Raw genomic sequence first — 19,020 nt, forward strand, 5'->3', positions numbered from 1 at the left:
TGAAAGGGGAAAGAAGTGTGTGGCAATCATAGGGACATTTGTCATCTCTTGATAATTGGAATGATATATAGCAGGGTACGTGTCAACAGAGTTAGTAAGGAAACCAAGGAAATGGTTGGAGAGGAACAAGTAGGTTTTAGGAATGGAAGGAAGTGTGTAGATCAGATACTCGTTCTAAGATGTTTACTGGAACGTAGACAGAGAATGGAAAGAAGTTGCATGTTGCCCTCATGGATCTGAAGAAAGCTTAGGACAGAGTGGATAGAGAAGGAATGTGGAAGGTGCTGAAGATATAAATATGGAGTAGATGGAAAATTGCTGAAGTGTGTCAGTATTTTATGTCACTGTGCAAGGGCCACAGGACATGTGGAGAGTGACCTAAGGAAGTTTATTGATTTGGATATTGGACTGAAATAACAAAGTGCCATACTTCCATGGTTTATATATATATATATATATATATATATATATATATATATATATATATATATATGGTTTTAAAAAGAAAATGGAGAGAATGGTCGTGGATGTTGGGGCGTCCCTAGTCAGAAAAGGTAGGGTTTGGAAATTGCCTGTGCCGTTGCTTGCTAGTGATATTGTGTAGTTATGTAAAGATGAGTGGGAAGGGCAAGTAATGGTGAATGAGTTTGGAAGTGTTTGAAAAAATAAATAAAACTGAATGCAACACAGAATAAAGTTACGGTCTTTGGGAACAATGAAGTCACAGATGTCACAGTAAGGTTGAATGGTCAGAAGAGGATAATGTGATTTCCTTCAGATAAATACGAGTAGGTTGTGTGATGAGCAAGGACGGAAGTTTACCGGATGAAGAAAGGTTGCAAGTACACAAGAACAGTAATATAAGGAATAGGGTAATGAGAATGGAATAAAAAAAAAATGTTACAGCATGATGGTATTACAATTCTTACTCTAACGTATGGATATTAAGCCTGGATTCTGTTGCAATGGCAAAAATCAGTAGCGAGGGGAGTGGAAATGGGTTATCTTAGAGCAGCATGTGGGGTCGCGTGGGAGACCAGACAATCAAATATGGATGTGGAGGTGCGTTTGGGATGTTGATGAAGATATGCTGGAAAGTATTAGAAATTCCTTGAGATGGTTACGCAGTGTGAAGTGAATGGAAAATGGAAAATAGGAGGCTGGGTACCAAGGACTATGTAGGTAAGGTGGAGGGGGAAGGGAAAAGTGGAGACCGAGGATGAGATGGGATGGAGAGGTATACTGTATGTGAAAGAGAAGTGAGCTGGGGGAGAGGGTAGTCTGATGGTGGACAGAGCGACATGGAGGCAACTCGTTTGTGGCTACCCTTTCTGAAATAAAGGCGTCTGGCTACATATATGAAGAAAGGCAAGTGTTCGTTAGTTTTATTAAATAGCGCTGGCTAATAAACCCCCAAAGTCCAACGTAACAAGGATAATTTAATAAAAACTTCAAAGTTAAATGAATGTTGCATTTTGTAATGGAATAACATTAATCAACTTAAACACTTTCCACATTTACCTTCAGCAGCAGCATTTTCTCAACGCAGTATTCGATGAGGTGCTTCTTTATAGGGGACACGGTAATGTCTGCAAATAAAAATATAGCCGTTCTACTGGGAGAGAAGAAAGAAAAAGGGTGGTGAATTCTGAAAACACATTTAATGCAAAGGAGTCTGCTGACTACCGTCAATAATCTGGAGATGAGACTGTCTGTCGGTCTTTCCACCCCTCCCTCCCTTCCACCTCCCTCGCTCTACAACGTGTGTATGAAAAAAAGATATTTAATAAATGCTGACTACTGCTGTTATATTGGGGATGAGGCAGTCTCTCTGTCTCTGTCTCTGTCTCTGTCTGTCTGTCTCTCTCTCTCTGTCCAAAATGTATCTGAAAAACTATTTACTAATAAGTATTCGTAAATACTTAAGAGTCAAGGTATTTTGATACGCATATCAGACAACAGAAAAAAAAAATGTAGGAACACACGCCTTTAGGTACAAATGTATTCACCCACGCATTTAAATACATTTGCATTTAAATACTGCCCATCTCTGACGCTAGTGCAGTCAAAACCAGAATTTTTTTTCTCCTGAGACCGGGCCATGGGAGACTGGGTGATAATATTGTCGGCATTAACACCCTCATACTCGGGACAACTCTAGTACTCTGTTACATCTCTCTCCAGATGATTTGATTCAGCTGATGAAACAAAAGAGGCGAGTGTTAATTCTCTCATCACTATTACATCACTGTTAACCCTCTCATGGCCAGGGCAATTCTAGAGCCCGTAGTCTCGTGGCTTAAAGAGGCTCCTTAGCACCTATTCCTTAGCAACTTATTTTTGGTGGCCGGTTAATAGAATTTTGTACGTCGTTTATGAAGAGTATGATGATATTAGAATGATTTAAATAACACAAAGGAGGATAGCTATGTTTAATAAGTAAAAGAGATCGCTAAGGAAGAGGTGTTAGGGAGCTTCCTTAACCGACGAGAATACGGACCTATGACTAATCCAGCTAACACCAGACGATTTTATTCAGCTGATGAGTAACAGGAGCCTGAGCGTTAATGTATCACTGTCCCAGTATGTCTCGTTAAGTCCTTCAAATTGCTCACATTTTTCTTCTACCATCGAGCAATTTTTCTCTGTTTAGGAAGGTCGTCTAGAAATAAAGGGGTTAATTAAGGTTACATCTAATCAGTTTAATTAGGTCAGTTTCCTCATAGCTGAGTAAAATCGTCTGGAGAGGCAAATATAAAATACCCGGGGTAAAACAAGAAACTAGAAAGCAAATAATCCTAATCCTGATCAAGGGTTTATCTCCTAGGCTGGGCGTCTCTGTTAACCCTCACTTGGTACTCTTATCCAACTAACACCAAACGATTTACTATAAAAGTGAGTTTGGGGTGAGAACTAGAACATATTTACGGTCGATTTGTGGTCTAACTTCGATTTCTTTTTCCAGGAACAGCTAGACACACAGCAAGACTCTCAGTGTTCCTTTCCGTGTCCTCCCTGCGGAAAAGTTACAACCTACGGCAATTCTTCCTCTCGTAACAAAGATTAGCTTTTTTGTTGTAGGATTAAATCGAGACTTGGAAGGATTCTGCACACTTCCTTCCTTGTCTCTCCTGCTAAAATAAATCTAAATTACGACAGGGAGGCGATTGCAAGTTCGTTTAAGTATCCCGCCCCTGAGCGAAATCAGTCTCCTATTAGACAGTGACTCGCTAACCCCTTCACTGTGAAGACGTACAGTATTTAGCATTTTATTCTGCTTCCTCCAGGCCATATATCTATATCTATATCTATCAATCTATCTATCTATATATATATATATATATATATATATATATATATTCAGGTCAAGGCAATAACCCGTCCTATAAAAAAAAGGCAAAAATGAAAAAATCCTAACCTAAAGCTGTCTGAAAATAGCAAGAATAAAATCGTCTGGAAACAGCAGAAGTAGAAAGGCGTCATGGTAGTTAATTAACTCCAGGGTAAACGTCCTACTCAGTGTTAATAAATTAGTGCTCATTGCAACACGTTAAATATAATTAACTAGAGGGTCCTTGCCTCGTCTTCCTCGTGTGCTGGCCTGCAAATATGGCCGTCTGTATGCTTGTGTGCGTGTGTGTGATTGTATTCATGAGCACACTTACGCCTGTATGCATGTATGTGATCATGTATGCATGTAAGAGTGTTTATAGAGTGAAGCGCTCAGCCAGCCTACCCGCCATTGCCAGACATACGACCAGCCACGTCATCTTACAGCACGACATCTAACATCCTGTATGATCAAAAAACACTTAAACTATCTACCTTGATCAATACGTACAACACAGGTTGATAACGGGGAACCTTTGAGCTAATATAAGTGTAAAAGTGGGAGTTACATGAGTACGATATGTTGGTTCGCAGCGGCAGCACAGACAGGCAGCTGAGACTCACTCAGCCTCTCAGGTAACTTCAGTAATAATCTGGCGGGCTGGAAGGTGGTATGTGGCACTCGAGCTCCTGACCCCCTTGCTCTCGTTCCCGCGCGGATGAAAACTCGTATATAACTAGTGAAGAACTTCATAGAGTGCCCTGTTTCCTGGAATTGGAATCAGATCGGAAATGTTTAATGATCTTTTTGTTGTCATCGTATAACTTTGTGCAGAAAAAGTTTGAATTACGTGGATTTATTAAAGTTTCCTGTGATTTGAACATTCGGAGAACTGGCCTTTGAAAATTAGTCATTATGGCTCAGATTGCAGCCCACTTGCTTGTTAATGAAGCCTTAACGTACGCTGCCTTTAATTACTGAGTTTAATTACTGCCGTTAATGTAAAATTCCGTACAGCATGTTCGTGTCAATTTATTTTTTGTCAGTGTAAAATTCCACACAGTACGATCGTCATTTATATTTATGTTCACTGTATTTTTCTTTTATGCAATGAGGTTTTGTTGGTAATTCTGAAGGGCGAAAGTTGGGGTTTTAGACGATTCGCGTGTGTGTGTGCGTGTGTGTGTGTGTGTGTGTGTGTGTGTGTGTGTGTGTGTGTGTGTGTGTGTGTGTGTGTGTGTGTGTGTGTAACAGAGGTGTGTAGTGTGTGTTCGTTCGTTCGTTCGTAAGATTCCCTGCACCTTGTAGTGCAGGCCGGGCCATACATTAGCCCGGTTAGTGGGGTATGGGCTGGTTAAAAAAGAGTAAGGGGGAAGGACAGGACCTGGGGATTGCCCAGCACACATATCCTGTCTCCTGGCTGGCTCTGTGGTGTGTGTGTGAGTGGTGAACAGAACAGACAAGGAAAGTAAGCTCCCAAACATTCCCCCGGAATACGACACGCAACCGTCGATTTTACATCCGGGTACCTATTTTTAGTTCTAGGTACGAACAGGCTAGGGCAAAGGAGACCGTGCCTAAAGGTCTCGTGGTCGACCCGGGAATCGAACCCGGGAACTCTCGCTTGCGAGGCGAGTGTGCTACCGTTGCGTGTATGTTTAATATATATGCACTCCGTACACTTAACGAGTGTAGACTGTAATATGTACCTACCGCATGCTGTGTCCCTGTACAAGTGTTCATTATCATCACCATTAAACACAGGTGGGTAGAATCCAGATCAAGGAAAAATGAAATCCTGAAAATCAATCAATCAGCCGAGTGCCCAATTCAATGATTCCCCAAACTTTGTCGCTCAGTGGCTGCCCCGGACAATGTGCGATAACTTCATGCTGTATGATCCGTGACCCACACGTACGGTATATTTTAATTTAGAGGGAAACGGGGCAACACCACTTGGATGAGCATGTTGGGTATGAAATGATAACTGCTCGAGTGATTAAAAATAATGATGCGGTGCATGCACATAAAAGCATAGCCAATACGATGTGATCTGAAAATTAGTGATACGATAATAATGGCACATTGCTATCAGTGGCTGGAACAAAACGTACAGAATAGGTAATCTTCCATGGGGAACCGATTACTTCTCTTTAGTTTTCATGTTTATCAGGTCTGAAAGATCCATGTTGCAGAAAAAGGTAAACAAAAGTGAAACACACAAGCAGCCAATTTGTTAATATCAAGATTACATCCCATTCTTGTGCCAAACTTCGTGAAGCTCTTCATAAAATGTTTTTATGGTGAGAGTTGCATAAGTTCTACGGTAGGAACTGATCATCCACAGATCGTGGGTATGCTCTGCACAAGGTTGTTGACAGAAAAATATTGTCTCTGGAAAATGAATATGAAATTATCTCCAATGAAAAGGTAATAAAGATGACACCATGGCCCCAAGTTTTGGAACCACGAGCCTTACATCCATTCACGCATTAATCAAACCCACCCTTAACTTTCGAAATGCTGTACATCATCATCATCATCCCGATCTCGTTTCCCAGGTAAGGGTAGGGTGAGGTATGGTCCAGAGAGCAAGAAAGTCTGCCCAGTTAAGTCTCTTCGTATTTTGTCACACCTAGCTTGACCCCTTCAGTTTGGTGATATTTTTATTTTACTCTTTCTTCTGACGATGCTGTTCCAGTTAAGAGAGTACTTGAGGAGTGAAGGGTTTAGTGAAGGTTGTATCTAACCCTTCCATTTCTAAGTCTGCCCTTGAACCCGAGCACGTATTAGTAACTGTTGCTATTTGAAAACGCCTGTATTCAAATTAGGAAAGTCTCCGAGCTGAAGGGGTTAATGTGGCATTATCTAACCCCTCGTACGAAGTCAAACAAAGCTGCATAAAATCGTCTGAATATAGCAAGATTAAGCTGATTCATTTTTCCATTAACTGAACTAAGTAAAAGGTATTAAAAGTGAACAGAGTGTAGTATGGAATAGGTGCAGGGAACTCCAGTAGCCTCTTCAACCCAACGACGGAATGTTTCTTTTATTCTAGCTAGCTCTTGACGATTTTGTTCAGCATAGGAGAGACTTTTTCTTTAGGGAGTTACATCCAGCGTTCATTAGCTCAAGGGATGTAATTGTAAGTAGTTTATTTTTTTTATTTAACGATTTTACTCTGCTTGAAGACTTAGAAATTTAGGAGTTTGGTAATTATAGCCTCCGCAGCCCACCATACTACTAAAATACTCGCTTAAGCTGAATAAAATCGTCTGGCAGAAAGAATAGTGAATGAAATCGTTTGGCAGAAAAATAATACGCTGAATAAAATCGTCTGGCAGCAGCAAGAATAAAAATGAGTCAAACGGGATAAAATCGTCTGGCAGTAGCAAAAATAAAATTAGCTGAATAAAATCGTCTGGCAACTGCAAGAATGAAAAAAGTACATCATCGCAGTGAAAGGGATAAGAACACGAAAAATTAAGACCCCTGGTGGAAGACAGGGCATTCAGTTGGCATGATTTAGGAACAATGTTTATAAGAGTTTGTTTTACTCATCATCATCATCAGCCTGAGTCAGTCCGCGGCAGGTCTAACGCCTGTCCCACCCTTCTCGTTCTGAGCTATTTGCTTGTTAGCCCGTTCCTTACAGTCCCAGCTAATCTACGATCTCATCTGGCCACCTCTCTCTCTCTCTCTCTCTCTCTCTCTCTCTCTCTCCTGGTTGCCCATCTCTAACACAGCGCACATAATTTCAAGTCTCAAAGAAGGTATTAGCAGAGAATAAATAAAGTAAATAGACAGATAACCTTACGGAAAACAAAGAATAAATGGAGAGAGAGGAAAATAAAAATGTACGAAAACTAACAGGTAAATGGATGGTCGACTAATTAACTTAATAAAATAGACATGTAGGAACTAGAGGGATAAATGAACATAGAGAAAAAAAATGCATAAACTTCTGGGAAAAATGGATATATAGATAATAGATACACGAATGAAAATGATATCTAACGATTTAAAAGGGAAAGGTCAATGTGGAGTTACCGTATAAAAACAATTACACTGATACGGTATATAAAGTTGCATAGATGTATTGTAAAGAGAGATAGATGCATAAACTTTCATAATGGCAAAGTTACAAAGGTAGACTTTCGGATATATATATATATATATATATATATATATATATATATATATATATTATATGTATATATATATATATATATATATATATATATATATATATATATATATATATATATATATATATATATAGTTACAAAGACTGTTTTACACAGTTACATTAAAATATGTAAACATCACAGTTCCATAAAAGTGCTAAATAAAATTGCATATGCATATACTGGCGGCTACGATTATCCTATATAGAATTTTATAATTACGAAAGTAGATTGTTTCGGAAAGTATATTTAAGAGACATGCATGATCATATAAATAGCATAGTTTCAGAGACATGTTAGTTACAAAGGCACAGACATACTCAGATTGCATCTTAAGACAAAGGAAGATTGTTATAGAATTGAAAAGATAGCTGGAGATAGCTATTAATTCCATAGACAGACATAGGTTGACAGAGGTAGCTACATACACAGTTTTATAGATGAAGGAAAAAGGTGAACTGCTGGCTGTGAATACTTAGACAGCTGCAGAGTTAAATGTCGAAATAGTTCTGTACGTATCGGTAAATGACAGACATCTTTTGCTTTGAGTGTTTCGTTTTTATTTTTATTTATTTGCTGTTGTTACCACTTACCACGATTTTTTTTTTTTTTCCGTAGGGTACTAGACTGGAATAGTGGTGTGCGTGAGACTTTTTTTTTTTTTCTTGCGTTAATTACTGTGCAGGTAATGTGAAAACAGATGGTAATAGACTGATATCTCACCTCTTGCCAAGCCCCTTCAGTTCGATGACGTTTTTTCTACCTCTATGTTTAAGTTAGACCTTGTAGTGAAGGGGTTGATGGAGGCTGTACAGGTATCTAACTTTCCCGGTCAGGACTGTCAGATAATAATAATGATAATAATAATAGTAATAATAATGATAATTATTATATCTTAGAGGAGGTACACTACAGTCTGGGGAAAATTGGCCTAAATAATAATCCATCCATCCGTCATCCAATCCTATGTCGCCCATAAGGAGCGTAGGAACCTGGGGCTAGGCAAGTTGGTCATGACATTTACGATGAGAGTGACCAGCCTCACTCATCCCTGAGTGGCATTATGTGAGTAATAAACCCTAACAACCTCTTGGATATAAGCCTACACAGGCTCAGTCCTATTGGAGCACCTTAATTACACACTAAACCACCAGGTGCCATAATTTAGTTATACGGTTACCACCCAGCGTAGTAAATGGTTTTCTGGTGTACAGGAGACCGTTTGGATTGTCACTCTTCGTAGAGTCACCCATAGGCAGAAGGAAGCGGAAAGAATGAAGGAAAGACAGAAGAGGGAGTGTAGTCACCCGTAGGCAGAAGAAAGAGAAAAGAAAGGTATAAGAGGAAAGATGGAAGAGAGGAAAATGCAGACACCCAAAGCAGCACTACATCGAGTGAGTGGATGGTTAGCGCCCCTACCTACCACAGAATAATAATAATAATAACTATAAATGACAATTATAATATAATTACTGTATAGTCATTCTAGAGAAGGAACTTCACTTTAGAAAAAATTGGCCTAATACTACAAATATTAATAATCTATCTATATATCCATTGTCAGACTCCTCAATCCTGTACGGGGTGGCCACAAACAAATCGCCTCCACGTCGCCCTGTCCCCCGCCATTTCACTGCCCTGCTCCCAACTCACACACCCCTCTCTCATATACCTCTCCACCCCATCCCTTCTCATCCTTGGCCTCCCCCTCCCTCTCCCCCCCCCTCCACCTCACTCACACTCTCTTCGTCAGTCTATCACCCTCCATCTCCACATAGCCAAACCACCTCAGTGAGTTCCTTCTAATCCATCCTATCACATCCACATCCACACCACAACGCTCCTTTATATCCTCATTTGTCAGCCTGTCTCCCCATGTGACTCCACAGGCTCCTCTTAAATAACTCATTTCCACTGCTCTCACTCTTGACTTGTGTCCTTCCAACAACGTCCAAGCTTCACTTCCATACGTTAGAGTTGGTATCACAATACTGGCACGTAGTAACTTCTTCACTTCTATGCTCACTTCCCTGTTTCTTATCACTGCTTTCAAGGAACCAGCAACCTTTCTTCCTTGTTGTACCCTTTCAAGCACTTCACCCTCCAAACTTCCATCTTTACTCATCACACTACCCAAGTACTTAAACGTACTCACATTTTCCATTTCTTCACCATCCAACCTACATATATATATATATATATATATATATATATATATATCTATATATATATATATATATATATATATATATGCTTCATCGTTCCACCATTCATTACCAACCAGTCTTCCAAACCCTTCGGTCATGAATTCTTCTTTATACATAGGCCGAGGACAGACGCGTTCAACTATCACGATCAACGTTTGAGTCCAGGAAAAAAAAAAATCCAACTTACGATGGACGGGTTCATTTAATTACGTGGTTCTTAATCCGAGGGTAATATCGGTAAAGTTTTGTTCGTCATTTTTTCCTTTTTCTGTTTTGTGGGATATGTTGGTAAATTTTAAGTAATTGCACCAGGGCGAAAAGCGAGCCAAAGACCTCCAGTGTGGTAAACAGCCACCCGGCACGTTCCGCCATCTATTGAGCTCCACGGCAACTACAACTTATCAGCTGATGTCCACCACTCCAGCAGGCTCGGAGTAAACATTAGTCCGATTTCTCGTTTTTTTCTCATTTGCCTTAGTTTGGGTATTGTTACTTGACAGATGTATTGCGAATAGGAAAGAGTGTTATTATATATACACACAAGATAAAAAAAATGTTTCTCAGATACCGGGTATAGGCCTATGCTCACTAGCTGTGTGTGTTTATCTTACTGCCGTTACCTACTTCACGTTCAAACACTCGGTCACTAGTAATATATAATTCTGTGCACACTGTATTGTCTTCTTACGAATCTTATAGTTACAATCAGATATGGTCCACTAATTCAATGTAATTTTGAATTTCGACAGGATGGTTGCTGCCTCAAATGTCTTTTTTTGTCGGCATATTGAATTGAAAATGTCAACAGTGCAAATGTGTTTTTTGTTGTATTTTAAAATATAGAATACGTCATTTACGAATAATCTCCGGAAAATGAAATATGATTTTCATTTTTTTTTTCTCTGGATGACTGGCAGGCCACAGGAACCTGACTGAAATCTAATTACGCGTCGATATGGTCAATGTTTTGGAGTGTGTATCGTACCTTCAGTGGTAGATGTGATTGTGGTTGACTGGATTGTGGGTTAGTTGTACCGTATATGTGGTTGGTGCAGTTCATGTGTTTGTGTGGTAGGTGTTGATTGCTGTGTACATATGGTGTACGGCTCTCCTGACTGAGGATAAGAATGCGCTTCATGGGTGTTATCAACGAGCATTTGAGAATCATGAGGGAGACATCTGTTGTACTGCCGTTATATATATACAGTATACCTAGATCAGCGACGGAAGATCCCATGCATTCTGAGACCGTTTTCAATGGAAGACAGTGATGTGTCTGCCAAAGCTTAGATTTTTTTTTTATTTACCATATGTCTTCGAAACCTGAGATTCAATCATTATGTCTGCCGAGGCTGTTTCTTTTGTCGTATGAAGAAACAAATATATATATATATATATATATATATATATATATATATATATATATATATATATATATATATATATATATATATATATCAGAAGCAGGATTTGGCACATTTCTGGTTAGAGCTTGGTAAAGAACTCCCCAATTTATCAAAATGGATCCTCAAGATCCTGATTGGGCTTTCTATGGGTGCAATAAAAACAAAAGCCAGCAACTAGATGGTTACTGACGAACTGAGCCATGTACCGTACTGAAGAACTGACTCCCTAATCATTCTTGGGGGATGAGCCCCCAACCTAAAATATAAACGCTTAGAAACAGGGGGAAGATTTGAATGAGACATCCCAGTTGGTTCGTCTGTTTACTCCGATGGTCATAGGTAATAGGCTATACAATTTTCTACCTTAATTTTTAGGAGTTACCTTTCTTAATAAATTACGAATTCCCAGAAACAGTGAAAGGAGGGCAGATTTGCCCTCCTTTCACTATATCTGAGAATGGCCTTGATATCTTTGTACATGTTATACAATGGACTCTTCCGTAATGCAGTACGTAGGAACTGTGACACCCCAACGATTCTTGGGGGTTAGCCCCCACCCCAAAATAAAAAGGATCAGAAATAGGGGAAAGTAAGTACGGTATATGGATTTCAATGAAACTGGCATACATATTGCAGGATTGGGTAGGCAGTTTCCATGTTTTCTCCGAGTACACAAAAAGAAACTGCACATCTGCTATCATTGCCGGTAATTATTATTATTATTATTATTATTTTTTTGGTCAGATTCAGGGCATAGGCAACACAACCCGTTCCCGGAGGCCTTGTAGTCCGCGTTTGTGCTGTGCACTTCCACACGCCACCACTTCGGCGCTAACAATCGCCGTCCATATTGAAAACATGATAGGGCTGCCTGATACAGAACTGGTGTATTGGTACTGGCGGTGGTATGATTATGTCAGTAAAGTCTGTTTTAATGAAATTCAAGCCGTAAAACTGTTCCCTGCCCCAGCCAGGATTAGGGCCTAGATTCCCCAGGCCACCTCCCTACCGACTCTGTCACGCCTTCCCTCTAAATCCCTTCCTTTTCAGGGAAAATATATATACAATTTTAGTTTTCGTTCTTCACAAGGCTAATATCGCTGTGATGGGATCAGTGTACTGTAGTGGCTTTTTCCTCCACTGTCTGAAATTTATTTTCGTGTTTAGTAAGCTTTGAAGATTAGTATTTTACGGTACACAACATTCTAGTTGTCGTCAGCCTAGTAATGTATGACGTTAGGAATGGAAAAAAAAAAAAAAAAAAAACATAAGAAGCCATGAGAATGTTTAGGGATCTGAAAAGGGGAGCAGTGAAACGTGGTGAAAGTGAAGTTCCAGGAAGGTCAGAAATTGTTCTGAGAGGAAATAACTGTGAGGAAAATGAGAGATACAGTAATGAGCAGCTTAACATCTTGTGAAAGGAGCAAGAAAAGTGCAGAAAGTCAATAGGCTAAATGAAAAGACGCGATTGTACTGCGAGGATTAATGGAAACATTCAAATATATTGCAGAAATAATAATAGTAATAATAAAATGAAGGTAAAATTCCCAGAGATCTGGTACCGTAGGTAAACTTTTATTGCTGATCCCCAGTTGTAGTTCATCCTTACTCGCGCTGTTGCCCTTTCCTTTTGTCTCACTTTTCTGAATCTTGTTTTCCCCATGTCTGTCACACCGCTTCTCATATCTTCCAGTTTCTCTCTCTCTCTCTCTCTCTCTCTCTCTCTCTCTCTCTCTCTCAGGCGAGCCCTAAAACGTTCACGAGTGGCCTCTTACATTCCGCCACTTCCCTCTTTATTCCATTTTTCTCGCCAAGTTTTTGCCCAGCTTTTTCTTATTTTCCCTGCCGCCACCACGTTCTGAGCCACCATCCTACCATTACCTATGATTCTCTGCCACCATTTTGCCGTCACCTATCACTCTGTGCCATCATTCTGCCATCGCACACCATTCTGTCACCATCTTGCCATCCCCTACCATATTGTGCCATTATTCTAGCATCGCATATTACTCTGTGCTACTACATTGCTATCGCCTATAATTCTTTGGGAAAATCCTGCCATCCCGTATTTCCCTGCCTGTATTTCTATAGGCTATATTCCTTAATTCACCTCTCTCTCTCTCTCTCTCTCTCTCTCTCTCCTTGTCTGTGTCTGTCTTTTCGTATGTCTGTCTTTCTATTTGCCCTACTGTCTTCATATATATATATATATATATATATATATATATATATATATATATATATATATATATAGAGATATATATATATATACTGATATAGATATATATACAAAGATAGATTTAGAGTACTATGACTTTTGCATTTGTTTATCTGTTTGACTCTGTATCTATCTGCCTATTGTTAACGTTTCTCCACTTAAAAAATAGTAAAGGGGGAAGACAGGACCTGGGGATTGCCCAGCACACACGTCCTGTGTCCTGGCTGGCTTTGTGGTGTGATATATATATATATATATATATATATATATATATATATATATATATATATATATATATATATATATATATATATAATTCCGTGTTTAATACTTGTCCAGTACACAAATACTGACTGAGGTTATATAGCAGTTTATTTTTGTGTATAATAATAGCATTCTGACTTTTTTGCACTACATATATCATGCAACAAAACAAAAAATATATAATGTAACAACACCAAAACTGAGACAGATAAAAAGGATATACGAGAAATCGGGCAAGTTTACCTTCCAGCGTACTAGGGTGGTGGCGATAACAGCTGAGAGGCTACGGTAGTTGGTGTGGCGCTCAATAGATGGCACGACGTGCCGCTAGGCAGGGATTACCAGTTGGCAGTCTCGCCCGCTTACGATCATCCCAAGCGCGAGTATTTAAATATTATTCTCACTTATTGTTTAGGAAAGACTTTTCGAACCATACTGCTTATAATTTTCATTACCCCTTTAACAGGAATAAAGTCGTCTAGCAGAAGCAAGAATAAATTATACTTCACCGGATTCAGGTCAATGAGAAGGCATAGCTGGTACAGACAGCATTTGGAAGGACGGAGTAAGTAAATGAATAAAGAGCAGGACTAAGGAAATATTTTTTTCTATTCCACTGCATTTACCAAACACTTGGGGCATGTCTGTCACTTTCCTTCTTGATCCATTATGTCAAAGAGAATCATTTTCAGGGCAGAGAATTATACCAAGACTCAGTCTCAGAGGGGTGTGGTAGGCTATCAAGTGGTATTTTAGTGTATAATCTGCTGAGGTCAGACTACAGACAAATGCCAACGTGTGTGAGGAAATGAAAAGCAAGAAGAAAGCCCTCCAGTGCACACCATTGTTCCAGTATAAGAGTCGCCTTGGAAAAAGTAAACAAAAAATCTTGATTGCAGAGAGAGAGAGAGAGAGAGAGAGAGAGAGAGAATATTTGCACCTGAAACATAAAGGATGAAATGCAAATGTACGGTCAATTTTATCCCTATATCTCTGCGAAGTGAATCATAGCAGAATGCAGTCTTAATTGCCTGTAACTCATCATCTCACTGCCCTGTGCGAACGGTCCAATACCGACCTGGAAATAACATTTACATCATCATCCAGACCCTCATTTCCACCTAAGGATGTGATGAGATAGGATCCAGAAACAAGAAAAAGTACCGAGTGGGATAACTACCTACAGGAGTGAAATGTATCACACAGTCGTCCACACATCGTTCAAGCCCCCGGAATCCTAGCTCCATCTTACAGGCCTGGCCATCCGCACATTTTCTTAAGATGCGTTTCACATACACTTATCAAACCAGTGTCTTTTTTTTTTTTTTTTTTTTTTTTTTTTTTTGTACTGGTGATGTTTCTAACAGCCGCTTAAGTGTTCTGCGGTGCAAATACTAAATTAATTTTCCCTACATCTTTGACCTTATCTGGTCAGTGTCATTCTTTCTAATAAACTCTCATGTTAACGTCGTCTGCTTTATTTAGAATACCAGCTTGGGTACCCGGCGTTGCCCGGGCCAAAAAGGCAAACACTCTAATCCTTTTTTCTAGTTCAATTCTTCTTTCTACTCCAGAGACCATGTACGTCTCTTATGCTTTTGAAGAGGGATTAGAGGTCCAGGAACTTTCTGTTTCAGCTTTCGCAGACTAACGCACAGTATTTGTGCGTACTTGTTTACTGTTACCGGTGATTACAAATGACCTCTGACTGGTGGCATCAGATGACCTCGGAGGTCAACCTCACGTAGCCTATGTCCTAACTGGAGGTCATGTGAGTCTCCATGCCAAAATTTGGGCTGCTGGGTCCAATTGTTGGAGTGTGTATTACCGGTGACCTCAAATGACCTCCGACCAGTGACCAAATGACCTCGGAGGTCAACCTCACAGCCTGTTTCCGAACTGGAGGTGATGTGATTCTCCATGCCAAAAATTGGGCTGCAGGGGTACCCGGCGTTGCCCCCCTCCCCCCCAAAAAAAAAGAACACTACTGCTGACCTCAAATGACCCAGATCTGAATTTTAACTCTCCCAAAACCATCCCTGGGGCACCCTGTTTCAGAATATGTGTGGGTCAGGGGGTCTCTGGCCCTTGGTTTGGCCGTGATTGAAGCCAGGAAAAAGAGGTGGCTGACCTGACTCCATCCATAACTAGGCTAGATGAAGTTGGTGATGAGTAATGATGACGGTAAGGTGCGTAGACACAGCGTTTCCCCTTCCCAGTCTCTTCTTTGGATTACATGAAGGTTTTAGGTCGTATTCTCTTCTGTTAAGTAGGCTGTCCAGCACCTTTGTCTTACATAATTGTTTTGTATACTATGCCATGTTCTCATGTATGGTATATCTGTGTTTTCACTAAAGACACAAGTTTTACAAGAAACATACAAGCGATTACTAATGATCCAGGCGCTGAAAAGACTGGTAAGGAAGAGGTGCTGCGGGGTCTCTTCCTCCTTGTTGCTGTTGTTACCTCTGGTTCTTGACTGGTTGACTGCCAGCTTGAGTTGGCCTTCTCTAATGCACTGTCCCTCTTTCGTGCGATAGGGAATAAGTTGAGGGACGTTTTGTAAAACCAGGCAGTTGAGCAACTCGATTATATCAGTGCCACCACATGAAGGCGTCCCGCTTCAGCACAAAGGAGCCTCGTTTACCAATGACAATACGACCTAAGGCACAGAATGACTAGCATCTGATGCTGTGCGTACTGTTTCATTTTTGATGGCCACTGTTATGAAATAAACCCTCATGTTGATTACACACCTTTAAGAGCGAGGCCTCATAGCCACCTCGCCGCTGTGGGTCTAAAAGGTGTGAGAGCATCACGTTACGTGGTTTCCTTTTGGATTCCCACACATCGTCCCATTGCAGTGGGGACGCCAGTGATTTTAAGTTAATGCGGCCACAATGGTTGACAAATAAATGCAGAATTTCAGATTGAAATATACCTTCAGGCCGATTGAACACCTTTAAGAGCAAGGCCTCGCTCTTAGAGGTATTAATCAACCTGATGGTATATTTCAAACTGTCATTCTGCACTCACTATTGTATTTATCAACTATTATATTTAGATTTTTCGGACTGGAGAGAGTTTGATATAGCCTTCAACAACACATTCACTACAGAGATCATCTCTCGAAGTTGAGAAAATCGTCTGTGTTTCAAGAAGTAATATAAAAGACGTCATCGTAGTGCAGGGAATAAGACTGAAACATCAATCTAGGAACGAGGGGTCTGTTTGAAATGTGTGTAAACTCTCTCTCTCTCTCTCTCTCACACACACACACGCACACACACTGTACCGTGCCACCAACCCTTCACCAACCAGTTATCTTTTTCTGCCTTTTTATTTTTTTCTCGTTCACCTCCCGTGTTTATCTGTCTGTCTGCCCATCTTTCCTGTAATTTTAGTAATAATCGCAGGAGTAGTTCTCGGTAAAACTGTTAACAAAGAGACAGACAGACAAACATACAAACAAACAAATAAACAGACGAACCAAGTGAAAACAATACCCGTTCCCAAGCCCCTCCGGGACGGGGACAGGCAGTGAGAGAGAGAGAGAGAGAGAGAGAGAGAGAGAGAGAGAGAGAGAGTAGTGTACTTAGCAATATATGTATCACGTCTCAAATTCATCGTGTAATAAACTGTTCAAAAGAAAATTTTTTATTGCTATGATACAGATCTGTGGATGGTTATACTTGCCAGGTGGAGTTAGGATTCCGGGAGGCATATTTCCGATGTTTATTGTTATTCAGCACTAGGAGAACTTAAAGCCAATCAGGGCAGTGAATGTGGGGGTGTTGGGGGGGACTAGTCAGCTAACCTAACCTAACCTAACCCCACCTAACCTAATCCAACCCAACCTAACCTAACCCAACCCAACCTAACCTAACCCAACCTAACCTAACCTGACCTAACCTACTATATCTGCCTACCAAAGGAGCAAGTTACACGTTAAATTAGTTTTCTTTACCTGTGTGGGGAGTGCTCACTAGACCCCTCACCGCTACACCCCGGCACTCACTGCGTGCGCTGATTGGTTCTGATTTCTCCGAGTGCCGAATAGCAATAAACGTCGGGAATACGCTCCGGGAGTCTGAACGGTGAGCCCATTTTTATCGGACATATTGCGAGCTAGTTTTCATTACTTCATGTGTTTCCTTTCCCTAACTTTCTGGAACCTCCCTCAATTTCCCCACAGCCTCCCACACAGTTGCCCTCCTCCTCTAACCCGTCATGCCTCTCTCCCTCCCAACTCTCTCCCATTCCCCATTCCCTTTCCTTTCCTCCCTGTCTCCCACATGTCTTCCTTTCCTCATACCTCCTTGACACCCTCTCCTTTTCCCATTCCCACTCCCAAACTCCCTTCCCCACTCCCCACATACCCAACACTAACTGCTTTATGCCTCAGTACCCATATATACTTACACACATTAATTATATATTGTAATACCATTAATAACATGCCTTTTATCTTTTTTCTCCTCACAGGGACATTATCAAAATAGAAGTGGAACTCTTTAAACCAGCCCGCAAATAAAGAGCTTCAAAACAGGAGGACCCGCTTTGGAACTCTGGAAAAAAGTTATAGCCAGAAAAAATAATATATATAGATTGCGGATGATAGAGAAAATGTCTATATACTGGAAAAGCAAAAGTGAAAATTAATTCCGAGGAAATGAATACTACACACATCGAGTGGCTAGTGAGTGATGGGTGAAAAAAATAAGTAAATAAATGACTAAATAAAAATGTTGGAAATAATTTGAAAGCCAGACCATGTGTATTTTGAGACGACCCACCAGGAACTAGATTCAACAATGCACGAAGTTCAAGTGAAGATGTGTGTGTATTGGTGATTTTGTGTTTGGTTTGGTGATTACTGGGTAACTCCCTCCAGTCTCATTCCTTCTCCCCTCTTTCCTTCCTTCCTTCCCTCTTTTCCTATCTCTTTCCTTCCCTCTCCCGTCTTTCCTTCCCTCTTTCTCCTCTCTTTTCTTCCTTCCACCCACTTTACTCCCTCTTCCCCTCAATTGTTTAGTTTTCCCCTCAATATTATCATCGTGTTTGCCTCCCATTCCATTTTTCTTTATTTCTTCTCTTTCCTTCTTCCTCTCTTTGTACTCCCCTTCCCTTCACTCCTTTTGTTTCTCTCCCTTGTAACCTCTCTTCCCCTCCTTTCTCTCCTCTTTCCCATTCTCTCCCCTCCCGTCTTTCCTTTCACTCAGTTGCTCTTCATATCCCACCACTTCCCTTCCTTGTCTTCCATTTCTTCCTCTTTTCCCTTCCTCTTAACTCCTGTGATTAATTTCTCCTTTACTTGCCTCCTCTTTCCCTCCTGCTTCACCACTTCCCTTCCTCCGGTCACCCCTAACTTTTCATTCTCCTCTTGCACCTCGTTTTGAACTTTTTC

The 19,020-nt window shown here is 40.5% G+C and overlaps 1 protein-coding gene across 1 annotated transcript in view; it reads left to right on the forward strand.

Moving 5' to 3' along the window:
• The window catches only part of LOC145400539 (uncharacterized), a 53,599-nt gene that overhangs the window by 15,850 nt on the left and 18,729 nt on the right, over positions 1–19,020 (forward strand). The window contains exon 4 of the mRNA XM_080273060.1: positions 10,801–10,909. Coding sequence (XP_080129186.1) covers positions 10,801–10,909 — 109 coding nt within the window. The remainder of the gene's footprint in view (positions 1–10,800; positions 10,910–19,020) is intronic.

This window comes from Coenobita brevimanus, chromosome 52, assembly GCF_032717465.1.
Source record: "Coenobita brevimanus isolate Jiangsu-jjx chromosome 52, ASM3271746v2, whole genome shotgun sequence".
Lineage (NCBI taxonomy): Eukaryota > Metazoa > Arthropoda > Malacostraca > Decapoda > Coenobitidae > Coenobita > Coenobita brevimanus.